The sequence below is a fragment of the Lissotriton vulgaris genome, chromosome 12 (assembly GCF_964263255.1).
Source record: "Lissotriton vulgaris chromosome 12, aLisVul1.2, whole genome shotgun sequence".
Classification (NCBI taxonomy): Eukaryota; Metazoa; Chordata; class Amphibia; order Caudata; family Salamandridae; genus Lissotriton; species Lissotriton vulgaris.
In genome coordinates, this window is record NC_141700.1 from 773176788 (window position 1) to 773201160 (window position 24373).

Below are 24373 nucleotides of genomic sequence, written 5' to 3' on the forward strand. Positions count from 1 at the left end.
GAATAAATACCTTGGCTCCACGACCCACTATGATATTTAGGGTTTTAATCCTAGAACCCCCTGTTATGAAATAAAGACAAAGGGGGGTCTTAGTAAATGATGCGCATGTCCTACAGTCCGGGGCAGTACACCATCAGGTTACGGTGGGGCACTAGCCGCTGGGATGGTGAGCGCTCATCCACCTACTGTGGCATGCTTCATCATCGGGGTCCCCTCCTGGTGCTGGGAGGCATCCCCGGGACCTCCTATGAGACAGAGGCCCCCTAAGTGCTATGCAAGTACAAGGGGTATTGGTGCGGCTTTTGTGAATGAAGTAGGAGTTCAGCTAATCCCCACGTTGAGGAGGAATATGCATATGTATATCACTCCCCCCCAACCTTGTTTTTGGATACGGTCTGGGAACTGTCAAAACTGTTAACATTTGACTAGAAATACAAAGTTTGTCTCGGTTCTTTTTTTTCACTCATGGTCAAACGTATCCGTGAAACCCTCACTAGAGGAGACAATGAAAAATGTAAAGGCTGTTCCAACTCTGCGGCTGAACAATTTAGCTGTAAAGGGAAATACTGACACATGGTTCCAACAATCCTTCTGAAATCTCTTCCAGCATGCAATGCCGGCCACTCCTTACCTGCTGCCTGTGGTGAGATGTACTTGGCAACCCCGGCAGACACCATCATCAGCAGCACATGGTAGAGGACCCAGGAGAAGTACTGCAGGTACCGGTAGCTCTCCAAGGTGTCGTACACCCAAAGGTTAGCTGGAAACAAAGGACAGAAAATGATTGAAATTAATGGCAGCCAAGGCACACTGGCTCCCACATTCTGCCTGGCAACTGCTTCCCCCTCCTGAGACTCTCAATCCACACCCGGACTCTTCTCCCCACCTCATGAACCCGCTCCAAACCCCACAGACCAGTGCACAACGCTTTGTGGAGGGTCCACCGAAGGCTGTTCCTTCACACTTGTCCAACTCTCTGAAGCTGGGATGGGTTTAGGGCCGAGACAGTCCTGTGTAGTGGTAATTGTAATTATTACCTGCTCCTTCGGTCAACGTGAGGTCTTAATCTCGCTGCTTGGACATATCGCCTTGTGCTCGTGTTCTGCTGGTGGTGTCTGTCCACCTGGATTTAACCCCTTGGTTCGTGGTGACTATCCCGCTGAAGAGCATGTGGTGGTTTTTTCTCTCACTGCTTGAACTTAACCCCTTGTGCTCTTCTTCTGCTAGTGGTGTCTGTCCACCTGAACAGCATGCGCTCATTTTACTCTCACTGTTTGGATTTAAACCCTTGTGCTCACGATTTCCATAGGCTCAGCGGGAGACTTTTCAATGCAATAAAATAAGTAAACGATGGAGGTGGAAAGGTGCTCAGGGCCTGATTTTAATCTCGGCGGATGGGATACTCCTTCACAGCGGTGACAGATATCCCTTCCACTGAAAAATAAATCCCATTGGATATAATGAGATTTATATTTCGGTGGACAGGATATCCATCACCGCTGTGACGGAGTATCCCATCCGCCGAAATATAAATCCTATTGGATATAATGAGATTTATATTTCGGTGGACAGGATATCCGTGACCGCTGTGACAGAGTATCCCATCCGCTGAAAAATAAATCCCATTGGATATAATGAGATTTATATTTCGGTGGACAGGATGTCCGTCACTGCTGTGACGGAGTATCCCATTCGCCGAAATATAAGTCCCATTGGATAGAATGAGATTTATATTTCGGTGGACAGGATGTCCGTCACCGCTGTGACAGAGTATCCCATCCGCTGAAATATAAGTCCCATTGGATAGAATGAGATTTATATTTCGGTGGACAGGATGTCCTTCACCGCTGTGACGGAGTATCCCATCCGCTGAGATCTAAATCAGACCCTTAGATAGTTTTCCAGTGCTTGTTTTTTCATAGACTCGTATTGCAATGTATCTCATCATCGGGTAGAGAAGCCTCAGCACAATTACAATTGCAGTATTAACAGTTCCATTTAGTACAATTTCCTACCCTCCTCATTTAGAGCCTTTTATGCCCTGAGATGCTGCCAGGTGCCATCTTCAGCTACTAAAGTGCATGTGGACTACGTTTTTTCACGGTTGATGGGGGTGCATGCAGTGGGTCACAGGCGGACCTATGAAAATGTCAACCCTGGAGACCCGCAGTTGCCAGTACCTATCCTGCCCATCACATTTCTTGAATCTTTCATAGATGCACTCGCCTTTGGAAAGAAGAGATTCACAGGCATTTGGACAGAATAGCAAGGAGCAGGGCTGGATTGTCTATTTATTCCATCAGGCACTTCCCCTGGGGCTGGAGCCACTGGAAGCCGCTTTTGATGGCTATTGTTAGGATCTGTGTGGCATCTGCCTGGAAAGATCCTAACGCCCCTACTTTTCAACATTGGGTGTCACGGCTTCTAGCCATATACAGCTTGGAAAAAGGGCTATATGAAAAAAAAGGTTGGAAAGCAAGACAGCTAGGGAAACGGATCTGGGCTCCTGTAATAGATTGGAAAATTAGATTGGAGGGTCCCTAGGTATAACAATCAGGCTTGAGGCTAGTAGCCGTTATCAATCGTTGCCGTATATATGCTATTCTTATCATTTTGAAGGGTGGGAATAGGGTACAACTTAATATAATTGTAGTGGATTGTTGTTTATTGTTTCATCCTTTTTTCTCCCAATAATGTTTGAAATGTATTTAGTACCTATTATCAGTTATATATCATTAAGGAACATTTGTACGGAACTGTATTTTATTTTTCTCTTTTTCTTTTTTATCCTTTTATTATATTAATTTGTTTTGTGTGTAACAATGAATTAAATAACTGATGGTGATTAATAAAAAAAGTTTACAAAAAAAAAAGAAATCCCCAGCAAAACATCGGATGATGGGATTAGACCTATGTTTAATAAATTTAACATCCAGTCCACTATGATAATGTTAAATACGAAGCATTGGAATATGTATTTTATAAGTATTATGTAATCTCCAGACCTTGGAATAGATGCATGATGGAAAAAATGGTTTAGAGAACATATATTGTTTTTAACTATGAATGTATATATGAACAATGTTTGATGTGTTCTTTAATTTTGTAGAATATGTGATCCTCCATATGAGTTCTATACCATCATAAATGTAAAAAATATAATGGCCATGGTTAATCAATCAATTTTGATCCATTACAAAATGAAAAAGATCTAAACATGTACATACTCTGCATCTAACAATCATAGGGCATTGCAATGTAAATAAAATGGTTATCGTAACAAAGGTCCTATACCTATTTAGAGCAACTCCTCTAGAATTAGGATTGGGATGGTTTAAGAAGCGAGTCTCTATATGTAATAGGCTTTGGTGGGAGCATTAGAGGGATAACAAACACTCTAAAATAACTGGCGCAACCATTAGGAGGTGACTGGGCACTCCCGGATTTTTTTTTTGATAATCAATTTTATTGGGTATATAAAACAGCAAAAAGAAATTCATTGGTTGCAGCTCACAAATCAACATAGGCAGCGGATCAGAGTCAGCGAGACATAAAGGCAGGGTCAGTCCATTCCAGTCCAGCATCTCACCTTGCATGACAGTAGTGGCAGAGCTTAAAACATGCAGTACAACTAGGCTCATGGCGGGATCATGTTGAACCATTTCCCCCATATTTTGTGGAACAGTTCAGGAGAGCCACAGGATTCAGACCGGGCCTCCTCCTGGGTGCTGCACCAATCCACCCTCTCCTCCATCCCCCCACAGTAGGTGCAGCGGTTCACAACCAATACAACGCTATGTCCCTTTTGGCCACGGCCACCACCGTCCCCAATAGGCGCTTATCCATTCTGGAGCCGTCCAGACATTCAAAGATCCCAAGCAGCATCCGCAGTGGGTCATGGGGGATCTCCCTGCCCAGGGCCTGCTTGAGCTCCCACTCCAACCCCCTCCAGAACCATTCCAGCTCCGGGCAGAGCCACACCTTGTGGTAGAAGTCAGCAGGGGATAAGCCACATTTCGGGCAGTCTGGGGAGGGTCGCAATTGGGACCGGAAGAGTCGCTCTGGGGTGAGGTAGGCCGCATGCAGGAAGTATATCTGCACCAGGCGTAGCCTGGCGGACATGGCCAGTGTTCGTGGAGCCATAAGGGTGTCTCTCCAGTCCGCTTCTTCTAGGGGGCCCACCAACCCCTCCCATCGAGCGCGCAGGTTGTCTAAGGACGCAGGGCCATTATTCACTATGGAGCGGTAGATGCGGGACACTCCTCCCTTGCCCAGATTCCGCATCATCACTTGAGCTTCTAGCGGGCTGAACTCTGGGAGGGTGACTGGGGAGGGAAGATGTGCATGGAGAGCATGGCGCAACTGCAGATATCGGAAGTGCTGGGCGTGTGGAAGGGCGGGGCGCTACTGTAGGTCGGCAAAGGCGCGGATATGATCCCCCACCCAAACGTCTCCAAGGACCGATATGCTGATGAGAGCCCATCGATGGAATCCGTTCAAGGCCGAGACCTCCCGGAGCCAGGTACCGTACCAAAGCGGATTCTGACGAGTGAATTTGTGGTCCCAACCCGCGTGGCGCAGAGCGGCGCGCCAGGCCAGGAAGACCGTTCTAGTGATTGGCGCCATGGTCTGCGGCACCGGGCATCCATATAGATATGCTTGAATCTGTGGAAAGTCCGTGGTCCCGAGTTCCACGCGGTACGCTGGGTCGGACCAGCCGCCCGCGTACCAGTAGTGGATGACTATCAGTTTGGTGGCCAGATAGTAGAGGTAGAGGTGGGTCACCCCTAAACCCCCATCGAAAGGAGGGATGCGGCTGTGTGCTAGGGAATTCCGCCGTCATCCGCCGCCCCAGAGGAATTGGGATAGGGTCCCGTCGAGCTCGAGGAACCAGGCGCGAGAAAGGGGGATGGAGATATTTTGTAGAATATAGAGGAAGCGGGGGAGGACCATCATTTTGAGCAGGGCGCTTCGTCCTAGGGGGTTAAGGGGAAGGGTATGACATTTTTTAAGATCTGCCCTCATTCGGGCCACCAGGGGTGCAATGTTCAGAGCTCAGTCTAGTTCAGGTAGGAGGGCCACCCATATCCCAAGGTATTTAACCGAATGATACCTGAGGGGAGTAAACGACTGCCAGTCGAAGCATTCCCTAGAGGGGTGCAGTGGGACCAGTGTAGATTTGGCCGCGTTAAGCCGGAGACCGGAAGTTCTTTCGAAGTCAGCAAGAATTTGCAAGCACCTGGGGCCCGAACTCGCTGGGTCCGCCAGGTATAGGAGCACGTCGTCTGTATAGAGGGCGATTTTGTCTACGTGGCTCTTGTTCCAGGACCACCACTGAACGAGGGGGTCCTGCCGGATGAGCGTCGCCAGGGGCTCCATCGCTAGCGCAAACAGGAGTGGGGAGAGGGGGCACCCCAGGCGCGTGCCTCTGCAGATCGGAAAGGCCTCAGAGAGTGTCCCATTGACCAACACCCGGGCCTTAGGGTTGGCATAGAGGATCCTGATGAAACGGCAAAACAACAGGCCGAATCTCAGGTCGGAAGAGGCCTAAGAGTCGGGAAGCCAGGATATCCCGGAAGGCAGCATAGTACTCCTGCGGATACCCGTCCGGGCCAGGCGTCTTACCAGGGTGGAGGAGGGGGATGGCCTCCAGAACCTCGCCCAAGGTGAAGGACTTCTCCAGGACCTCTGCGGATTCGGGGGCAAGGGAGGGGAGCCGGGCGCCGGCACCGCTTAGGAGGGTGGCTAGGGGTGCGTTTGGCGGTCGCGCCATGTAAAGGCGCGCATAGAAAGCCGCAAAGGTTCTGGCAATGGCCGCAGAGGTGACCTGGAGAGTGCCGTCCTGTGCACGGACTTCTGGAATAATGCGGTGAATTTTGGGTATGAGACCAAATTGTGGAGGAGTTTGCCATTTTTATCCCCCCAGCCATATACCCGCGCCACCGATGATCGCCACAACATTTGAGCCGAGTCCAGTGAGATCTGGCGGATTTCTTCCCGAACCAGCGCCAACTGCCGGGTGGGGTCCGCACGCCCAATGGAAATTTGCTCTGCCTCCAGTCGGGCAGCTTGGGACTCCAACTATGTGAGCCGGGTCAGTTGGTCTTTCCGCTTGGCATGGACAAGCCCCCTCGCCACCCCACGGATCACCGCCTTGCCAGCCTCCCAGCGGGTCCCCGGCGAGGGAACTGAACCCACATTAGTAGAAAAATAGTGGGTTAGCTCCTGTCCCAGTGTGTCTATCAGTGTGGGGTCCTGCAGAAACCAAGCGTTGAGACGCCAGACCACTCGCGGGCCCGTCGGGTCAGAGCCAAGTCTTAGGGAGATGGGGGAGTGGTCGGACAGTCCTCTGGGCAAAATAAGCGCTCCAGAGACCAGATGGCAGTGAGTGGCTGGGAGCAAGAGAAGGTCAATGCGCGGAGTGGGTGTGGTGAGAGACCAATGTGTGGGTGTATTGGGCTTTGCGAGGATTCCAGACTCGCCATACGTCGCAGAGCCCCAGAGCCGAGGCCCAGCTCGATAGAGCAGCTGCGGAGGAGATCTGGATCGCCGACGTAGTACCGGTCGTGACTCGGTGGGGCTGCATGACAGCGTTGAAGTCGCCTCCAACCACGTGAGGCCGTGTTGGAGGGAGGAAAGAACCTGTGTAAGACACCGAAGCGTCGGGGACAGGAGGGCGGGCGGGATGTAGAGATTTAGAATATTTAGAGGGCAGCCCTCCATCATCCCTTATATCGCCAGATATCGCCCCTGTGGGTCATCGTATACCTTGGTCAGGGTGAAGGGGAGGCCCCTCCTGAGCAGGATTGCTACCCTCCGGGATCCACGTTGAAACCCAGAGTGCCAGACCGTCGCAAAGCCATATCGGGCCAGGAAGTTGCATTGCATGCCTAAGAGGTGCGTCTCTTGGAGAAGGAGGACGTCCGCAGCGTGGCGGTGGGCCACGCGGAGAATGGCCGTGTGCTTAATACGGTCGAGGAGACCATTAACATTCCAGGAGAGGACGTGGAGGGGTTTAATCAGTGTGTGGGCCATTAGGGGAGGGGAGGGGGGAGGGTATAGAGGAGCATGGGGCTGTCAGGAAGCGCACCCAGGACGAGAGGGCCAGCAGCGCCGCGTCGAGGCAGGAGGAGACTATCCAGACTAGTTAGCAGAGCCGGGGCACTGGAGATCCAAGCAGTGAGCAGGGGGAGGGGAACGACCGCCCGCAGCCACCCCAGTGGCAGCAGTAGGCGGACAAAAAGAACAAAGTATTGGCCAGCAGGAGGTATGTGTCAGGAGTGGACCCACCCACCACATCTCATCAAGATGAAGAGCTGCCAGCAGCCACCCAGAGGTAGCACCAACAATGGCTGAGGAGCAGCTAAACTGAGTTGAACTGAAAAGCGGCCCGTGGGCGGCCGAAAACAACAAACCAGTAGGAGCCAACGGACTCCTCCCCTCCCAGTACCCCCCAACTCCCCCCACCCTACACTTCGAAACAAGAAGCATCTGTCGCCCCAAAGTCCAACCAACCAATAAAACCCCTGCTAGGGGACGATACTAAACTTAAAACGGTTAGTAGGGAACAGTAGCACCAATCAAGAACTTGCTAAGGAGGACCCCCCTCCATGTCGCCGGATAAATGCCAACAGCTATAAACACTAGAGCTTCAAAGGTGAATGTACTTCAGGATAACAGCCACAGTCTCGCAAATGACAGAAAGGATGGGATACAAGGAGGAAGAAATGGACAGAGCGAGAGCACAAGGTAGGAGAGAGCATCCAGTTCGGGTTCTGTCCCCCACAGGGAACCTCCCGGGAAGCCAGTTCTCCAGGCGGTGAGCAGGCCCAGGCGGCTAGTCAGGGTAGGCCCAGCAAATCGGATACACCCAACAAAGACCAGGTCTCAAGTGGCACAGATTCAGGCCTCCGCGTCATTTGCCGTTCGTAGATCACAGGGCTGCCGGACAAGTCCGAGTCCGATCTTGCCTTCCGTAGGCTCACACTCGACTCAGATGCTCCATCGATGATGATCAAGGAGGAGGACACAGCAGAGGGGAGGGCGCCCTGATCTGCGAGTGGTGACGGGGACCGCCGGGATCTCCCCCTCGGTGATTGAGAGGCCTCATCTCTACGGCAGCCCCTCCTACGAGATCCGGTGCGGTGCCGCCGTGGCTTGGACACCTTGTGGTTCAATTGGGATGTAGGTCTTCGGACAGGGGAAGGGGCCCCCCCAGGCAGAAGGGGGCGCTTCTCCGTAAGCAAGATCCATGCCGCATGTGGGCTGTCGAAGAAGAAAGTCTTGTCTTGGAAAAGAACCTTAAGGCGAGCCGGGAAGAGGAGACCATAGCGCAGCCCCAGCGCCCTGAGTTTTTGCTTGACCTCATCGTAGGACCTACGCTGGGATTGGACCTCTCTGGAGTAGTCCGGGAAAACCATTAGTTTAGAGTTCTGGAAAAGCAGCGGACCCAGGTCTCTGGCCGCCCTCCGGATGGCGTCCCTGTCACGGAAATTGAAGATACGAAAAATGAAGGGCCGGGCTGGGGCCCCAGGAGGCGGTTTGGGCTCAAGTGAGCGATGGGCCCATTCTATTGCGAACCCGGGGAGAGCTTCTCCGCCGGCATCCAGGAACGAATCCAGGTCTCGAGGAAGACCGCGGTGGCACCCTTCTCCACTCCCTCCGGGAATCCCAGGAGGCGCAAGTTGTTCCTGCGAGCCCGGTTTTCGGCGTCCTCCGCCCTGGGATGGAGCTCCGACATCAGTGTCTGCAGACGGACTACCTGGGTCTTCCGGATGGTCAGGTCATCCTCCGTCGTGGAGATACTGGATTCCGCTTCAGTGATTCGTGCCGTGGCATTTCGGAGGTCTCGTCGGATTAGGGCCACATCCAACCTCTTTTCCCAATTTTGTTTTCAACGGAAGCCTGAGATGTGCTGATCGCCTGGAGGATTGTGGACAAGTCCCCCCCGGCTGCCTCGGGCGGAGGAGAGGGGCCGGTGCTGGATTCCAGGTCCGGTCTAGTGAATTGGTCCATGCGCATCTGGGTCGGGGGAACCGGAGTCTGGGTGGTCTTTCCCCTGCCCATAGTCACAGTGGGCTGGATGTCGGTGTGCAGGGGATGATGCAAGTCCATTAATGCACTTCAAACGAGCCAGGCTTCCCGGCCTCCCAGAGGATTCTGAGTCCCCAGGAGCTGGTGATGCGGTATTAGCCCCGCCATGGGTCTCAGACCTCTAGGTTCTCTCAGGCGGCACGGGCGAGAAGGTCCAGGGAACCAGGAGGCAGGGGGAGGGATAGGGGGTGTCACTCCTCCTGCAACGGGAGACAAAGCAAGTGAGGGGGCCCCCCGGCGACCATGCAGGGCGGGGTGCCGGGTAGGAGCGAGCTCGGGCCATCTCCGTTGAAGCGGATCGGGGCCTCAGCGATGTGGTCCGTAGGCCCCTGCGCCCGCCACAACCCCAACACCGCCAAAGCCTCAGTGATTAGGCCAAAGAAGGTGCGGGAGTAGCAATGTTGGTCAGGCGGGGCACCCCTGCACTTCCAGGTTCGCGGGAGACTGGTCCGGGAGGCCGGTGGTCGGCCGGACCGATGTGCCAGTCAGCAACCCCAGGGCCCCAAGGCATCGGGGGAGGAGCCAGGGGGGTCGGTCAATAGGCGGGCGAGTGGGCCGGTCAGTAGTCGGGCGGGGGGACTGTCTCCGCCTGCGTGCATCCAGGACCCCCAGAACTCCCAGACCGCTCAGGCAACATAAGGGCGAGGCCACCGGGGAGCCCCCCCACCCCGACCCGGGCCCCTCCTCACCTCAGTGGAAATGCGGCGACTCCCGATCGTCCCAGGTCTCAGGGCAGGCTCCCTCAATGCAGCAGTTGCCGGGACAGCTCCACAGGCTCCTTCAGCGTGTCAGAGACCCAGCCGAGACGCCAGTGGGGGCCGCAACTGCAGGTGGTGCGTTCGGGGGCTCCCCTGCCTCCCAGCCCACTCGTATAGCACACGGGCGAGGCCAGCAGGAGCCCTCCACTCTAAGCCAAGGGTCTGTGTCCTGCACTGGGCCCTCAGCAACCCCGTCCCCTGGGGCCGCGAGGGCAGGCCCGCCGGAGTCACGATGGACCCGGGGTCAGCCCCACCGTGAGTCCCTCGCCAGCTCGATAGCCCGTGGGGTCCACCGCAGGCACCGCAGGTCCCAAGGACTGTGCCGCACCCCTGGTACTGGGCAAGTCCAGGGCAGCGGCCCCGGGGGATGCTTCTTGTCCGGTGGGGTGGGCCTCAGCAAGAGGCAGGACACTGCAGCGGCTTCACCCGCCCGGCTCGGCTCCGGGGGAAGCTTCTTGTCCGGTGAGGTGGGCCGCAGCAATAGGCAGGGCACTGCAGCGGCATCACTCGCCCGGCGAGGGCGGAGAGCCCACTGGACAGCCAGGAAGTGCTGCTCAGGGCTCTCAACACCAGGCCGCCTCATTCTTCAGATGGGGGCTGCCATCTTGTGGGTTACACGGCCAGGAGGGATCGATCCTGTGTGGACGCCGGCAGGCCCCCGGGGAGGCACCCCGCGCCACCAGGGAATACAGGGCAGCCAGGGGAATCCAGGAGCACCGGGGCTGCTCGTCGATGGCAGCTGTTAAGGGCAGATGGAAGGCGGATGACGGATGGGGGGTCCAGAGCACTCTTAGAGTGCGACCGCCATCTTGACGCCTCAGGCCCCACTCCCGGATTTTTAGTATTATTGTCATGCAGCAATGTTACACCATATGGATATTGTTATCACAGGTCAGAGCAGCAAGGTATTCAAGATAGAGTGGTTACAAACTATATATAAGCTAACTTTGGAAAAGAAGCAGGAGGGTGTTTTTTTTAAATCTTGGATTTGAGCTTCTTTAAAAAAGTGAAATTCTAGACGACCAATACTACTTATAAAATCTGTGTAGATTGAGGGCTTAATTTGTCTTATTAATGTATAGCCAATACGCCCTGATCTGGCATTGCCAGCTTTCTCCAGCTTTGGTTCAGAGAAGCATTGCAAGATTTGGGACCAAGTAGGAATCTGAAAAATTGGGGATAGGTCTGCATTTCATTTTCTTTTCTGGACCTATAGCGGAAATATGGATGCCAAAGTAAAGTCAGTTTAAATATCTCCAAATTAGAGAATTTTCGTTAAGCTTGAAAGAGTAAATTCTTGCTTGTGAAATAAAATTTTTTTTTTAAAAAGTTTGAATCAACACATCTCAAACTGTGACCTGTTTTGCTCCAGGACCAAAATTACAGACATATGGCACTGATGCAAAAAATGAAGAAATCGAACTTGAACTATTTTCTGTTTATATAATAGAGGATAAAACAAACAAGTTTGATGCCAGTTCATATGGCGGAAAGCTTTGTGCAATAAGGATAAAGCCAATTAGGCTTGCATTTATAGCAAGATATTGAGCTTTTGGCTTTGACAGTGCTTATCTGGGATTGTGCTCTGAATTGTTTATTACTAGCTTACTGTTCCATTAGGCTTCAGGCGCATAATGGGCGGGTATATTGGAATGTTTTTTATTGCATTAAAAAAAAAAATGTATTTCAAGGTGGCTGCCAGTGCATACACGTGCATGCTGATGTCCTTGGCGGCTATATTGGAATGTTTTTTCGAATATCTATACTACTATAATAAAGGAAGAACTTTCAGCCTTTGAGGCGGGTAAACTCGGGAACTACAGCGCCAATCCACACACCCGATACACCGTTGGAATCGCCAGGGTGTGTAGATGGTTATAGGCTATATAAATTTAAAAAAAACTTAATTTAAAAAATATACAGTAAAAAAAAAAGTGGTCCCTCTGAAGTAGCGCCGGCCGCAACGTGCGTGCTCACATCAGGAGCGCGGGGAGGAGCGGCGTCCAGGAGCGCCACGAGGAGTGGCGGACATGGCGTGGGGGAGGAGCAGTGACGTGAGGAGCAGCGGACAGGCCAGCGGCGGTGCGAGCAGCGGACAGGCGGGAGGAGCGGCGGCTGAGGTAAGGGGACCCATGTCGGGGCAGGCGGGGGTCGGGGCAGGCGGGGGACAGGCCTGGCGGTGGGCCCGGGCTGCTGGACAATGTCGGGGCGGGCGGGGGTCGGGGAAGCCTGTTGCTCCCGGACAAGGTCGGGACGGGCTGCTAGTACTAATAATAATTTACTCTTTCAAGATTGCCCAGTCATTTCAACTGGTAAATAAAAAATAATATATATATATATATATATATATATATATATATATATATATATATATATATATATATAATATATATATTCATGGAATGCAGTGCAAACTCATTGCAGCAAGCAGCCCAGTAGAATTTTGCAAAAAAACACTATAAAGCAGGAAGTGGGAAACAAAAGGCAAGGGGCAGAAGAACATCGGACGAGCTGGGGGCTGGGAGGGAGGGGTAGGATGAGAATGGGAAGAGAAAATCTTTCTCAGAGGGATTGGCCGAAAACAAAATATCAAATCATTCACAAGGTGCAAGGACTCGATAAGAGCCGGAAGAGCACATAAAGAGCTGTGAGAATGAGGTAAGAGAGAGAACCTTCTTCGAGCTGCTCTAAGATCAGAGCAGCACGAATGTGGCTGGGAGAAGAGCACAGGAAGCCATTGGTTTGAAGAGTGGGGGGGGGGTGTTATGGGGTACAATAGGTCTCTCGGCAACAGATGTATTTACTGGTGTTTTTTATGCAAGACTGAAATGGAGAAAATTAATCGTGGAACCATTTCTAAGCATATACAACATGTATGATCTCCAATGCATATTATGTAAAGCAGAGAAAATAGTGTGAAACTAAATTGTTTGGTCTGTTGCAAGGGAAATTTGCTTCATCTTATATTAGACTTGCAGCAAATATGGTGGGAATTGATCTGAATATTTTAGATTTTGCTTTAAAAGTACAAAGTTTCTGCATTATAACCTACTGGCTCTTACCAGTGCCCCTCCTGCAGCTACATCCGTGAAGGTAAGAAAGTCAGCCAGGCAGAAGTTGGCTGCACGTGAGCCTGTCCCAGGACAGTGTTCCTTTCTCTGGCAGAGAGAGACAGAAATGTACAAACCATTCCAGCTCCAGCCGAACCCACAAGGAACAATTAATTGTAAGTGTAAACCTGGTTAAACTGCAAGTGGGATGCCCAGCATGATGCTGCTGTGTGCCAGGGCCAACAAACCCACTGGGGGCAGCGCGTGCCAGCCAGCTCTGCCTTGGCACCGTGACTAAGAGGGAGATGGGAGCATTTATTCTTTTGTAGGACGCGGAGTGCTCTGGGGCACCCATGGTCCACTGATGTGTCAACAAAGTGCGATTGTGGGGCCACAGATTGCGGCACTTACCTCCGACTATTGCGACACAAATCTCAGGGGTCCAAAGACCCCAGGGGCATGGAACTCTGCAGGAACCTGGTGAGGAGCCAAGAAACTCCAGAGTAAGACCTTTTGGAGTCTCAGGCTAAAAGGCAGATTGCCATGTGAGTGCCCCCACCCGTCGTGGCAAGGTGAGTGCTCCTAGTAACCGTCTTGCGGCCTCTTGCAATGGTGCTGTGAGACAGACACTTACAATGGCGTCAAAGTAAGACCGGCCTTGGGGCACAGGAATACATGCTGGGCACACGTGAGAGTGGTTGAGAGGGGAGCTGCAGGCGGCCAATGACTGCTGCCAAAGCCCTGGTAAAGGGTCCAAGAGAGGCAGTGAGGAGCAATGGTGGGCAGCAGGCACTGTAAGCCCACCGGGGCTGTGTGAGGTGTTTAAGGACTGCGAGGAGCTCTGTGGTGGGGTTCCCAGCAGAAGCCGGCAGCAAACATGGCTTTATTTCAGAGGCCTCCAACGCAACAGTGGCATTGGCCGCTCTTTACACTGTGCTTTCATTCGTTACAAATGTGGGTGTACAATGAGAGTCAACTGCATCAAAAGTAAGACCAAAGAAGGTCTTCTCGTGGAATGTGGTCCTTTGTGGCGCGATACATCACTGAACTGGACCACAGAAACCCTGAATCACCTCCACACATGCAAGGGGCTGGGCAATGAACTGTGCCCAGAGCACAAGTGACAAGGATAAAGGGGACATGGAAAGGAACAGTAAAATCTACTGTCCTAAATGATCCACCATCGTTCCAGACACACCTGTAAGAGGCAGCCTGAAAAAGCAGTTAAACACCACCTGGTTTTATCATATTTGAAGAAAGAGGCCATGGTGTGGGCCGCATCCCTTAGACCCTTATGCTACACCAGAGTCCATGATGGGGGAGGTCTGCTCAATTTAAGACCATCTGTGACAAGAGACAGCCCACGCAGTCTGCTTAGACAGGTCTATTAACATCACAAGGGAGCCATCAGAGACTCCACAGCTGGCGAGTCAGCAGCAGACAACCAACAACTCAATGCAGAAGACCGCGTGAGTACATTCACCTGTAGATATAAGACTGTAAAAAGACCTCTCAACAACAACCACAATTTACCTTCACACTAATTTACAGAAACCACCTCTAAATGTTGAAAATACTTTCTAACAATCTCAAGCAACCAATCACCAGGTAAAAACAGACAAAGTCGAATGATGGCGTCCTATTTTCAGATGAAAGGACGCCCACTTAGAGAACGTGCTGTAAAGCCACGGAAATGGTAGTGACACACAAATACGAACAACATAACCTAACATAACCAAAAAGGTAAAAATAAGGGAGGGGAATAAGGAGGCAGCGAGATGGACACAAAGCAATGTGGGAAAAATGCCACCACACCACTGTACAAAAAATGACAATAAAAAATTAAACACTGAAAAGAGATACAAAGAAACAATGCAACAGCCAGTGTCGGGAAGGGAGAAATTGCCTCAGCTCAGACATAAACCCACAGCTTGCCCTGACAATGAATTTGTTTGTCAGCAAAGTCGTCCCGGATTCAGCTGAGTTACTGGCGTTTAGCCCGAGCACAACGAATAAGGGGGCAAATTATCAAGGGCCATATCGCCACTTTTCTGGCTTTAAAAGCCAGAAAAGCGGCAATCTTTAAATTGCACTATTAACAAGCTCGCGCTAAGCCTTATTAGCGCTAACCTTCGGTAGTTTCCTCCCGTTTGTTTATCGCCCTGCATGCCATCGCTAAGTACATGCAAAGTAGGCGTTCCGGAGCAAAACAACATGGAAATAGTCGTTAACAAGGCTTCGCGGTATTTACAAGCCTGCAGCAGACCCGCTTAGAGACAAGAATAATCACGCTATGCCCCCTTATCGCAGGATTTTAACACCTGCTTAAAAGTTGACTAAGCCATCTACATAATGGGAGGAGGATTGCAGGGTTAAGGTCACAGGGGCGTATCAGCAAGGATTTCATAATCTCTCATAATTTATCTCTGTTTTTTAAGCGATATTGGCGCTTTTTGACGCTATTGCTGGATTTCATATCGCCTCGGAGATAAGCATTGATAATAATGCGCTATCTCGACGTTGAAATCCAGCGAAAGCGGGTAATAAAAGAAATAGCGCTAAGCACGCTATGCGATATTTTTCGCAAGTTGTTGTAAATATGCCCCTTGGAAGGAAAGCCGAATTTAGATACTCTGACAGTTTAGTCTCATCCTTGACAACTCTGCCACTAGACAACATTTCCCCTCCACTGTAGTTTGGTTTTCAGATCACACGCCGTTCACCAAGTTCTGGTACTCAGTCGAGGTACTTCCATTTGCAGCATCCATGCCAAGGCAGATGCATGCGCTGCAAGAAACTTTGAGGCAGTGCTTAATTTCAGCCGGTAGTTTCCGGTGTTCGGCACCAGCATTTATTTGTTAACAGAGTTTATGACAATCGCCCACAAGGTGGTGCTGTATGGCGAATTTAGAAATGACCACAACAACAGTCAATTATTAATTTAATATTTATAAAAAAGTTAGTAGCTGTGTTGGTACGGTCATTGGCAGCACGGCAGAGGCAATGTGTGGTACAAGCTATAGTGATCTCCTGCGAGAGCTCTAGCACTTATGTTTTTTACAAGTAAGCACTGCCATGAGGCAGGGAGGAAAGAGGATGAATCCTCCTCATATTTACGTCTTCCCTCAGACTACCAGCAACTCTAAATCAACTCTGTGGTCTTCTATATAGATCTGGATTACAGTCGTTTCCTCTATGTACCCTTTTTGTGTGATCATAGACACATTTATCGGGTGCTCCTCACTCCACTCAATCACTACAAGGGTGCACTCCACAAACTGAATAACCCCCATTATGAAGGGCCACCTTAAAACAATACAGCAAATGTGCAATCCCACCATGTGCATGGAAAGCAGGAGCATAGTTTATAGTGGGCGGTCGGGTGGATAGAGATAGGTACTAGATCTTTGACATTATGAGCAATAATCTGGATTCCATGTTGTCGAGGTAATGAACAAGGCTGGAATCTGTGCCAAGCCGGCCTACAAGAGAAGAACTATCCCCTACAACATAACAAAGATGACAATCTTAAGACTTACCTCCCCAAAACTTGACATGACAGTAGAACTGCCTCCACAACATGTCATTGATGGCGTCCTTAAGTACCACGACACAGAGCGGGACTTCCCGTAGGTTAAATAGATGGGTGTACCTTTTGACGCATGTGTGACTAAAAAGAACCCCGCCTCCTCTGTGACCATGACGCTGGTATACCCTACGCTATAGTGTTGCAAGGACAGAATATGTACCTACAGGTAGGTAAATATGGTAAGACCCAAGCAGGAATCCACCTTAAATTACTGTACAAATTCTATTTAGAATTTGTTTAGGTTGTCCACGTAGGGATCCATATGCCCTAATGAATGCCCCAGACCTTTTAGGCTAGCAATAGTGGGCAGAAACATGTTGGCAATATCTTGGGTGTGAAGTCATTATACTCCAGTACCCAACCCTTTTCATTTTGAATCTTACCTAGTGTACCACTAATAAAGGTAGACTTCCCCAGGGACACTAAGGTATTTTTTAGAATTTTCATCTGGATCCCCTGTTACATGGTGTTGTCGAGCAAGATGTATGCAAGAACTCCCTCCTAATTAGTCTTCTAAGAGGTTGAGTCCACCTTGGTAGTACTGTCCTACCAGGGTGGGGAGAGGTTTCCTATGATGAAGCTTGACGCCAATAAGTGTGTGAGGTTTCCTCTTCCATTAGGATGATTTCTTGTAAGACATGAATCTAAGGTTGTAGTCCTGCAGAGTTTGCATTTGCACCAGAGCCAATAATCTTGGTACTCTGAGTACACGTTTCTGTGTATCACTGTCACCGCACACCTACGCTGTGTTAATTGTACTTAACCACATCCGCGCTAGTGGAATTCTCCTCCTGTGCTCAGATTTTCTAAAACCCATGCTTCATGACGAGCTGGGCTCGTCATCAGTGTGCGAGGAGGCTACACCATGACGAGCCCAGCTCGTCATGAGCCTGGAAGGGGTTAAGTAAGACTCACCTCTCTAATACTCAAGGTGACAGAAAAAACTCCTCATACTACCAGTGCTTAATTTGTAAAAAAATAAATAAGTGCCAGGGACTATAGCAGGAGGACACTGCAGCTCATATCACCATTACCCCTGCCAGAGCTGCCAATGACTGTACCAACACAACTACTGACCATCACACTCCTACAAGTGTGACAGTCTGACTATTCTAGTTACCCAAAGCTATAAGAGTAACTTGGGTGGCAGGTATTAGTCTTTTTTTAACATATATTGAATTAGTAAACAACTTTTGTTGTGCTCCTCTCTGAATCAGACAAACAGTGCCACCATGTGGCAGACTATCATAAGTGCCAGTGTTGACAATTAAGTGCTGGCGATGAGCACCGGAAACCACTGGCTCAAATTAGGCGCTGCCTATCACATGTCAAAGATGGTGACCTTCAGTGTAACTCACCTCTCTCAATCTGACTTGACAGAAGAACCCTCTTGTATCACATATCAAAGAAGGCGTCCAAAAAGTAAAACTCACCTCTCTAAAACTTAGGGGTATTTGTACAAGGAGCCACCAGAACATCACTTATGTTGATGTTCTGGTGGCGTTAACTCCTTAACTTTATTTACAAGGCAGCGTTAAGTCACGTTTTGTGGCTTAATGCCGCCTTGTAAATAATGCCCCTATTCATGCAGCATTTAGCATGAAAGGGGCGTGCAATGGGTGTTGCAGTGAGCATTCTGCCGCAACACCCATTGTTTTTGACGCTGCCCTATATTCACAAGCTGTGGAGCAGCACCAAAAATAAGCTCAAGAAATACCTGGTCTTAAACAGGCGATACGAGGAGAATTGTTTTATTTCTCTTGATATATTGCTCTTTCCTTGTGTGCTGCAGAATGCAGCACACATGGATAGAGCAAATAGCCTGTTTAGTTTGTGTTTATGTGCAAGAAGGTGTCCCTGGGGAGGAGCCAGGTCGCGGACCAAGATGGCCGCTCGGGCTCCCGGCTCCGCCGGCCGCGGTCTCCCGCCGCCACATCTAGCGCCCTAGCAAGCGCCTCTCTTGTGCTCCCGTGCTGCGGAGATGTAGCAGTGCAGATCTATGCGCGCCCGAGCTCTCTGGCGGCTTCCTAGCCGGAGATGCGCCGCCTTGAAGTTTGCGGCCCGCCCCTGCCTGCAGCCGGGGTCTGGGGTACTCAACTGCCCGGCCACTAACAAAACAACAACGGCAGGGCGCGTGGCGGAAGTGCCGGTCTGGGAGGATGACGACCCGGCCTTACCTGATTACGACGGCGATTTTCATGCAACGCCGCAGCAATGTTTAGATTCGATTTGCTGCTTTCCCCTGATTATCGGAGCAACGACCCCCCCTCCAGCTGGTTATTATGTGTGTGGGCGCCCTGAGAAGATTGTGTCGATCCCGATGGCGGTGAGTGTCTCCTGATGCCCATGCTGGGACTGTTTGCCTGCTGATTGATTAGCTACCCCGGGACACTCTCCGCCTAGCGGTATAGCCTCCGTGTGGGTGCGCCTTGCACGTGATTGTGCCTGAGGGGACCGATACTGATCCTTCACTGATCGGCTGGGGCCACGAAAATGTTGCGATCAGACACCTGGGGCAGATTGGCCTGGTGCGCTGGAGCCTGGCTGGATACGAGGATTGTCGCTACTGGGGGTGAGATGGAGAACCTTCAGCTGGGGGATAGCATGGCGGCCATTGTTTATTTGCAATTCGCACGACGGAATCAGATGGAGACCGCGGGGAGAGACCTGGATGCTGTGATGCGTGGGGTCTTCCAGGCGTAACGACTTCTGCCCTGATAAGCGGATTGCTGGATGTAGTGTGCCATGTTGCTTGCTGGCAGTCGGCTCACGGGTGCTTCCGGGACTTGGTGGTCTCGGGGCTAGATGGTGACGTCCTATGGGCCCACGCTCGACAGAGGGTTGGTGGCGCTGGGTGGTGTCCAGTCATCACTGCGGAGGCTGAATATCCGACGATGGTATCACTTATGGGAGCATTACCCGGTTCTAATGACTAACTGATCAACGGCGGCGGGTGGAGGTGGCGCTATGGCAAGCCCTTTTTCCCTCTGTTCTGGGCGGATGTTGAGGATTGAGCACCATCTCTCACGCTCACTGATGACCCCTGGACAGTCGGATAGCTACGTCCTCCGAGCGATATCATTGTGTACTATCGTCGTCTTGGAAGACATCCTCTTCCCAGTCGAGTACTTTGATCCACCTACACCTGTGACGGAGAGATTGGGTTGCAATCGTAAATTGGACTGGGCGGGCCTGGGTCGAGTATTGTAATGCTATTTCAGTGCGATCCGGTGCGGGACTCTCTACCTATGTTATGATGGCGCTAACGGCAGACTGTCAGGGATTGTACCCACTCATTATACGTGTACTGTATTGCATTCAGGCTTACTGTTTGGAGTGGGTGTCTTCTGTGGCGGGGGGGGGGCGGCGTGGGCTGGGGGTCTGTCCTGGTTTCCTCCTCCGTTTTCCCCTTTTTTCTTTCTTTTTTCTGTTTCTTCCTTTAGATTCTAACTTAAGTCGAGCTATAGCTTTATTCTGGTTTCTTCTACATTTCGGGTTCCATAACGGGCGACAGGCACGCTGCTGAGGGGGAGGCCGTAGCCGGAGGCAGGGGTGCAGGGTGGGGGGTTCGGGGGGGGGGGGGGGGGGTATTACTGTTTTTCTTTTTTCTTTTTCGTTCCTAGGGCCCCTTTGTTCTTACCTGTTATTCTTGGCTTTCCCTTTATCCCTTGTTCTTTCCCCTTCTTCTTTGTAACCAAGCGATGGGTTGTTTACCGTACGTTTCTCTGGTCCGAATCACGAGGGGCGATGTTTCTTGAAACAGACTTAAGTTGCAGCAGGCATGTACTGTATTGGTGTGCGAAATGTACTGTTCATTGTCTATCCTGTTTAATACGCATTAGTATCAACGCCCTGTCTTTATTAGTCCTGCTGCGAAGATCCTGATTACAGACAGCCTTTGATGTAATGATTGTTCGATTGTATGGCATCCTATCCTGGTTTTCCCTAAACTTAAAAAAGAAACCTTTTCCATCCTGGTACCTATATGGTACGATCATTATCCTGAGTTGCAATGGGGCAATGGGGAGGCGGAATGCTGAGTACTTCTGGCTTTTATTGATTTGCTGCCCGTTATTGTAACTGCTTTGTGTATCAATAAAGGTTTACCAAAAAATTTTAAAAAAAGAAGGTGTCCCTTCCTGCACTTGAACAATCCCCCCTGCAGCTTAGGCACCCTAGCAAAATGGCGCTAGGGTGCCTGCACTGGCGCTAGGCAGCTTTTTAGTGCCAGCACTAGGGGAAACGCAGTGGTGCGTATTTTTGCAAGTACAGCGCATCCCTGTATTTTAAAATTGTAAGAGCGCGGTGTTACCAATTTTGTAGTAACACAGAGCTCTGCCAGTTTATTGTAAATATGCCCCTTAATGTGACAGACGAAACTCTGTCCACCACGTGCCAAATATGCAAGGCATAAGCGTAACTCACCTCTTTCAAACCGACATGACAAAGACCTCCTTGAATGGTGTATCAAAGATGGCGCCCTCCAGTGGGACTTACATCTCTGATAGTTAATGTTGCAGATCATGAACCTCCTCCTACCACAGGTCATAGGTGGCGGCAGCGCGCGAGACTCACCTCTCTGGAACTTGGAGATGATGACGTCCACGCTGAAGCTGATGGTGGCCATGCAGATGCCCAGGAGGAAGAGGAAGATCCAGTCTTCGCCAAACTTCACCACTTGCTTCCGGATGGACAGGCCCACAGCTGGAAAGGGAAGGTATCTTAGTGAAAATCGAGGCAGGAAATAATGCACTATATCTTGTTTATACAGGGGTCACTACAGTGCTTGTCTTACATTTTACAGATCATCAGGACAGCAGGTACCAGATGGACTGAGCCAGTCCCTTCCCCTCTGCTATGGCCTGCTTGTATCATTATTAGGGTTGGTGTTTCTTTTATGTAGATATCAGTGTACATGTATTTGGAGAAGTAATTTCTGTCTTAGAAGTGCACGCACTTGTGGCGGTGTATTGTATGCGAAGTGCCCCCAACAGTGCGCTGTTTAGAGCACGGGGCTCTGTCTAGCCTGGAACAGACGCTACTGCTGTCTAGCTCAAACGTCATTGTATTTTTTTAATAGTAACTCTTTGCTAGGGAGTTTATGAAACACTTTCCACAGATTTCATTCCTCTTTCCCTGCCTTCAGTGCTGGTCCGGTTGTCACAACAAGGGCGCTGGCCACTGGTGCCACCTCACTAAAGGCACGCGAAGTTGCAACAACTGATGTATTAAGGTGCACCAGGGTTGTCATTCTTACCCAGTATATGTGGCACTTTCTACATCTCTTAATAACGCTATAATGCACCAATAATCTTTCTGATGCGAACAACAACCCTTTAGTCATCTCCCCTTGGAAGTTTGGGGAAAATAAAAGGGTACAAGTGTAGCTTTTGAAACTATTTTTTCTCCAAATACTAATTCAACATGGTATGGTCAGCGCCGTTGTAGACAGCATGTTCTCCTTTTAAATGCTGTGAAATCAGCACTAGCAACTAATGGGAAGGCAAATCAAAGCACCCTGTGCTAAGATTCAGATCTTAATTACTTATTGAAACATTGGAATGTTGGGAGCTCCATTGAAGGGACTGGAGTGCTCTGGACTTCTAATTGGCGGTAGAAGCCCGGAGCTCCTACATCCCAATGTCGTCCTTCACAGCTGTTGCTGTGAACAAAGGCCTCACTGAGCTGGAGGGGATTAAAATCCCCTCGGGCTCAATGAGGCTGTTGTTTTATTTGTTAGAGCATTCTGCCCTCTAGTGGCAGAATATTCTAATAGCCTTATATCCCTCCATGGCTGGGCTATATCGGCCATTAAAGTCCTGTGGCTTGGGCCTTGAACGCTGGAGTGGACCTCCAATGGTCGGTATAGCCTGCTACAGCAAGCTATAAGGCTATATTAGAACACTGGAATGTTGGGAGATCCACGGAAGACACTGGATGCTTTGGACCTCTAAAGGTCATTAGAAGCCCGGAGCTCCAACATTCCAATGTTGACCTTCACAGCTGTTGCTGTGAACAAAGGCCTCACGTAGCCCGAGGGTATTTCAATCCCCTTAGGCTCCGTGAGGCCTTTGTTTGATTTGTTAGAATATTTTGCCCTCTAGTGGCTGAATATTCTAATAGCCTTATAGCCCTCTGTAGCTGGGCTATACCGGCATTAAAATCCCACTCCCTTGTTAAAGGCCTCATCTTTGGCTCGGCCCTTTAAAGCTGGGGCGGACCTTTAATGGCCAAAATAGCCCCGCTACAGCGACCTTTAAGGCTGTATTACAGTATCTATCAATATCTGTCTTATAAAGACAGAATAAAAGTGGCCACCCAGAAGTGCATGTGCCCAAATGATAATCTGGGTGCACAAAACACATCCACTCAGTGCTCTACTCTTCACTCTGAGCTGACTCAGCACTCTTTGCCTATTGCCAGGCACCCTTCCAATGTTATTATCTTGATAAATGACATACCCACTAATTCTATTATGAAACTCCCCACAACTCAGAGACCTTCTAATGATAGTACCTCAATTCATTCACCACAGACATGTTCTTGAGGAAACATAGACTTACATACACTACTGCTCGTGATCATGCCCAAAGCGTGCCCTCATAGTCACATTCCTTACTGTGCAGCAGATGCAGTTCCAAAGACTTTAATATATAAATTGGAAACCTTGTCTGGCCAGTTGGAACCTTGAATGACACCTGTGATTGTTTGGGTAGCAACAGAGTAGGTGTGGAAGTGAAACATTAAGCAACAGCAGATATAATGACAAATCATACATACTGTCTAAAGAAACAAGCATTTGCAATGCAATAGGTCTCGCATTTGTGAGATTTAGAGCTATTGGCGTTGTAAATGACAATATCTTTTACTTTTGTGTTCTTGTTTGTTGTGGATGTTTATGGTGTGGTGTCAAATTATGTGGGTTGCATTGGAATTGTTAGTTGTGGAATTGTGTGGTGTGTAGTGTATTTGTATATTTGAAATATGTGGTGTAGTGGATACATGGATCGAGAGCTGCACAGAATAGATAGAAAGGAAGATAGAGAGGCATAGGTAGTTTGTGCAGGAAGTGGTGAATGAGCTTGAGACAGATAGAGGAGCAGAAAGAGTGTGTGAGAAAGAGCAAAGTGTAGAGCAGGTCACAGACGTATAAAGAGGGAGCGCAAAATAAATGTCACGCCAAAATCAAACCAATATGCTGATTTACCAGCTGAGTGAGGTTTTGCAATGCTGCGTGCCTTCAGATGTGTTATATGAGTTTTAATAAAGATTACACCCTCTGCAATCCTTGTCAAATTAAAGTTCATGGAAAACTATAGATTCTGTATCCTCCAGTAGGATTGCGCCCATCCCATGCGTTGAACTAAGAACATAAATGAATTGCCGGTTACATGGTGTGGGACACTGGCTCCCCGATGTTAGCTTTTCACACTGTAATGAACATTACACTTTTACTACTACTATTATTAGTACTATTGTCACAACAGACACCCATGTTGTTTTCTGCAGGGAGCTCCTTCCACCATCAACAAATAATAATGAGGAAAAACAGCGCTGAGCAGCCGGCACAGCAGTGCCCCTCATGTTTCAGATGAGGGGTCACTGCACTATGCAAAAGTCTGCCCCCTTGCGAGGTCTGCCAGCCAGACACGCAGGTCTCACATCTGGCTACTTACATGCCTTACAGCTGCTGACCAACTTCTAAAAAGAAAAAAGTCCAAGTTTCGTGATTTCTGCCGGGTGCCCTGTGTTTGTCTAGTGTTTTATGAAATACAAGCCTCAATTTTGGAACGTTTATAAATATTTTTATATTTTCAGTGACGTATGACGTTTTATTTATATGCCAAATATTTTATTTCTGTGGATAATAGCGAGATCTGATT

At 49.8% G+C, this 24373-nt stretch overlaps 1 protein-coding gene across 2 annotated transcripts in view; it reads right to left on the reverse strand.

Annotated features, from left to right (window-relative positions):
• Window positions 1-24373, reverse strand: part of LOC147678662 (chloride channel protein ClC-Kb-like) — a 253087-nt gene that overhangs the window by 189997 nt on the left and 38717 nt on the right. For both annotated transcript variants that reach the window (XM_086946113.1, XM_086946112.1), the window contains exons 2-3: window positions 21066-21194; window positions 632-760 (exon numbers count right to left, since the gene is read on the reverse strand). In XM_086946113.1, coding sequence (XP_086802239.1) covers window positions 632-760; window positions 21066-21194 — 258 coding nt within the window. The remainder of the gene's footprint in view (window positions 1-631; window positions 761-21065; window positions 21195-24373) is intronic.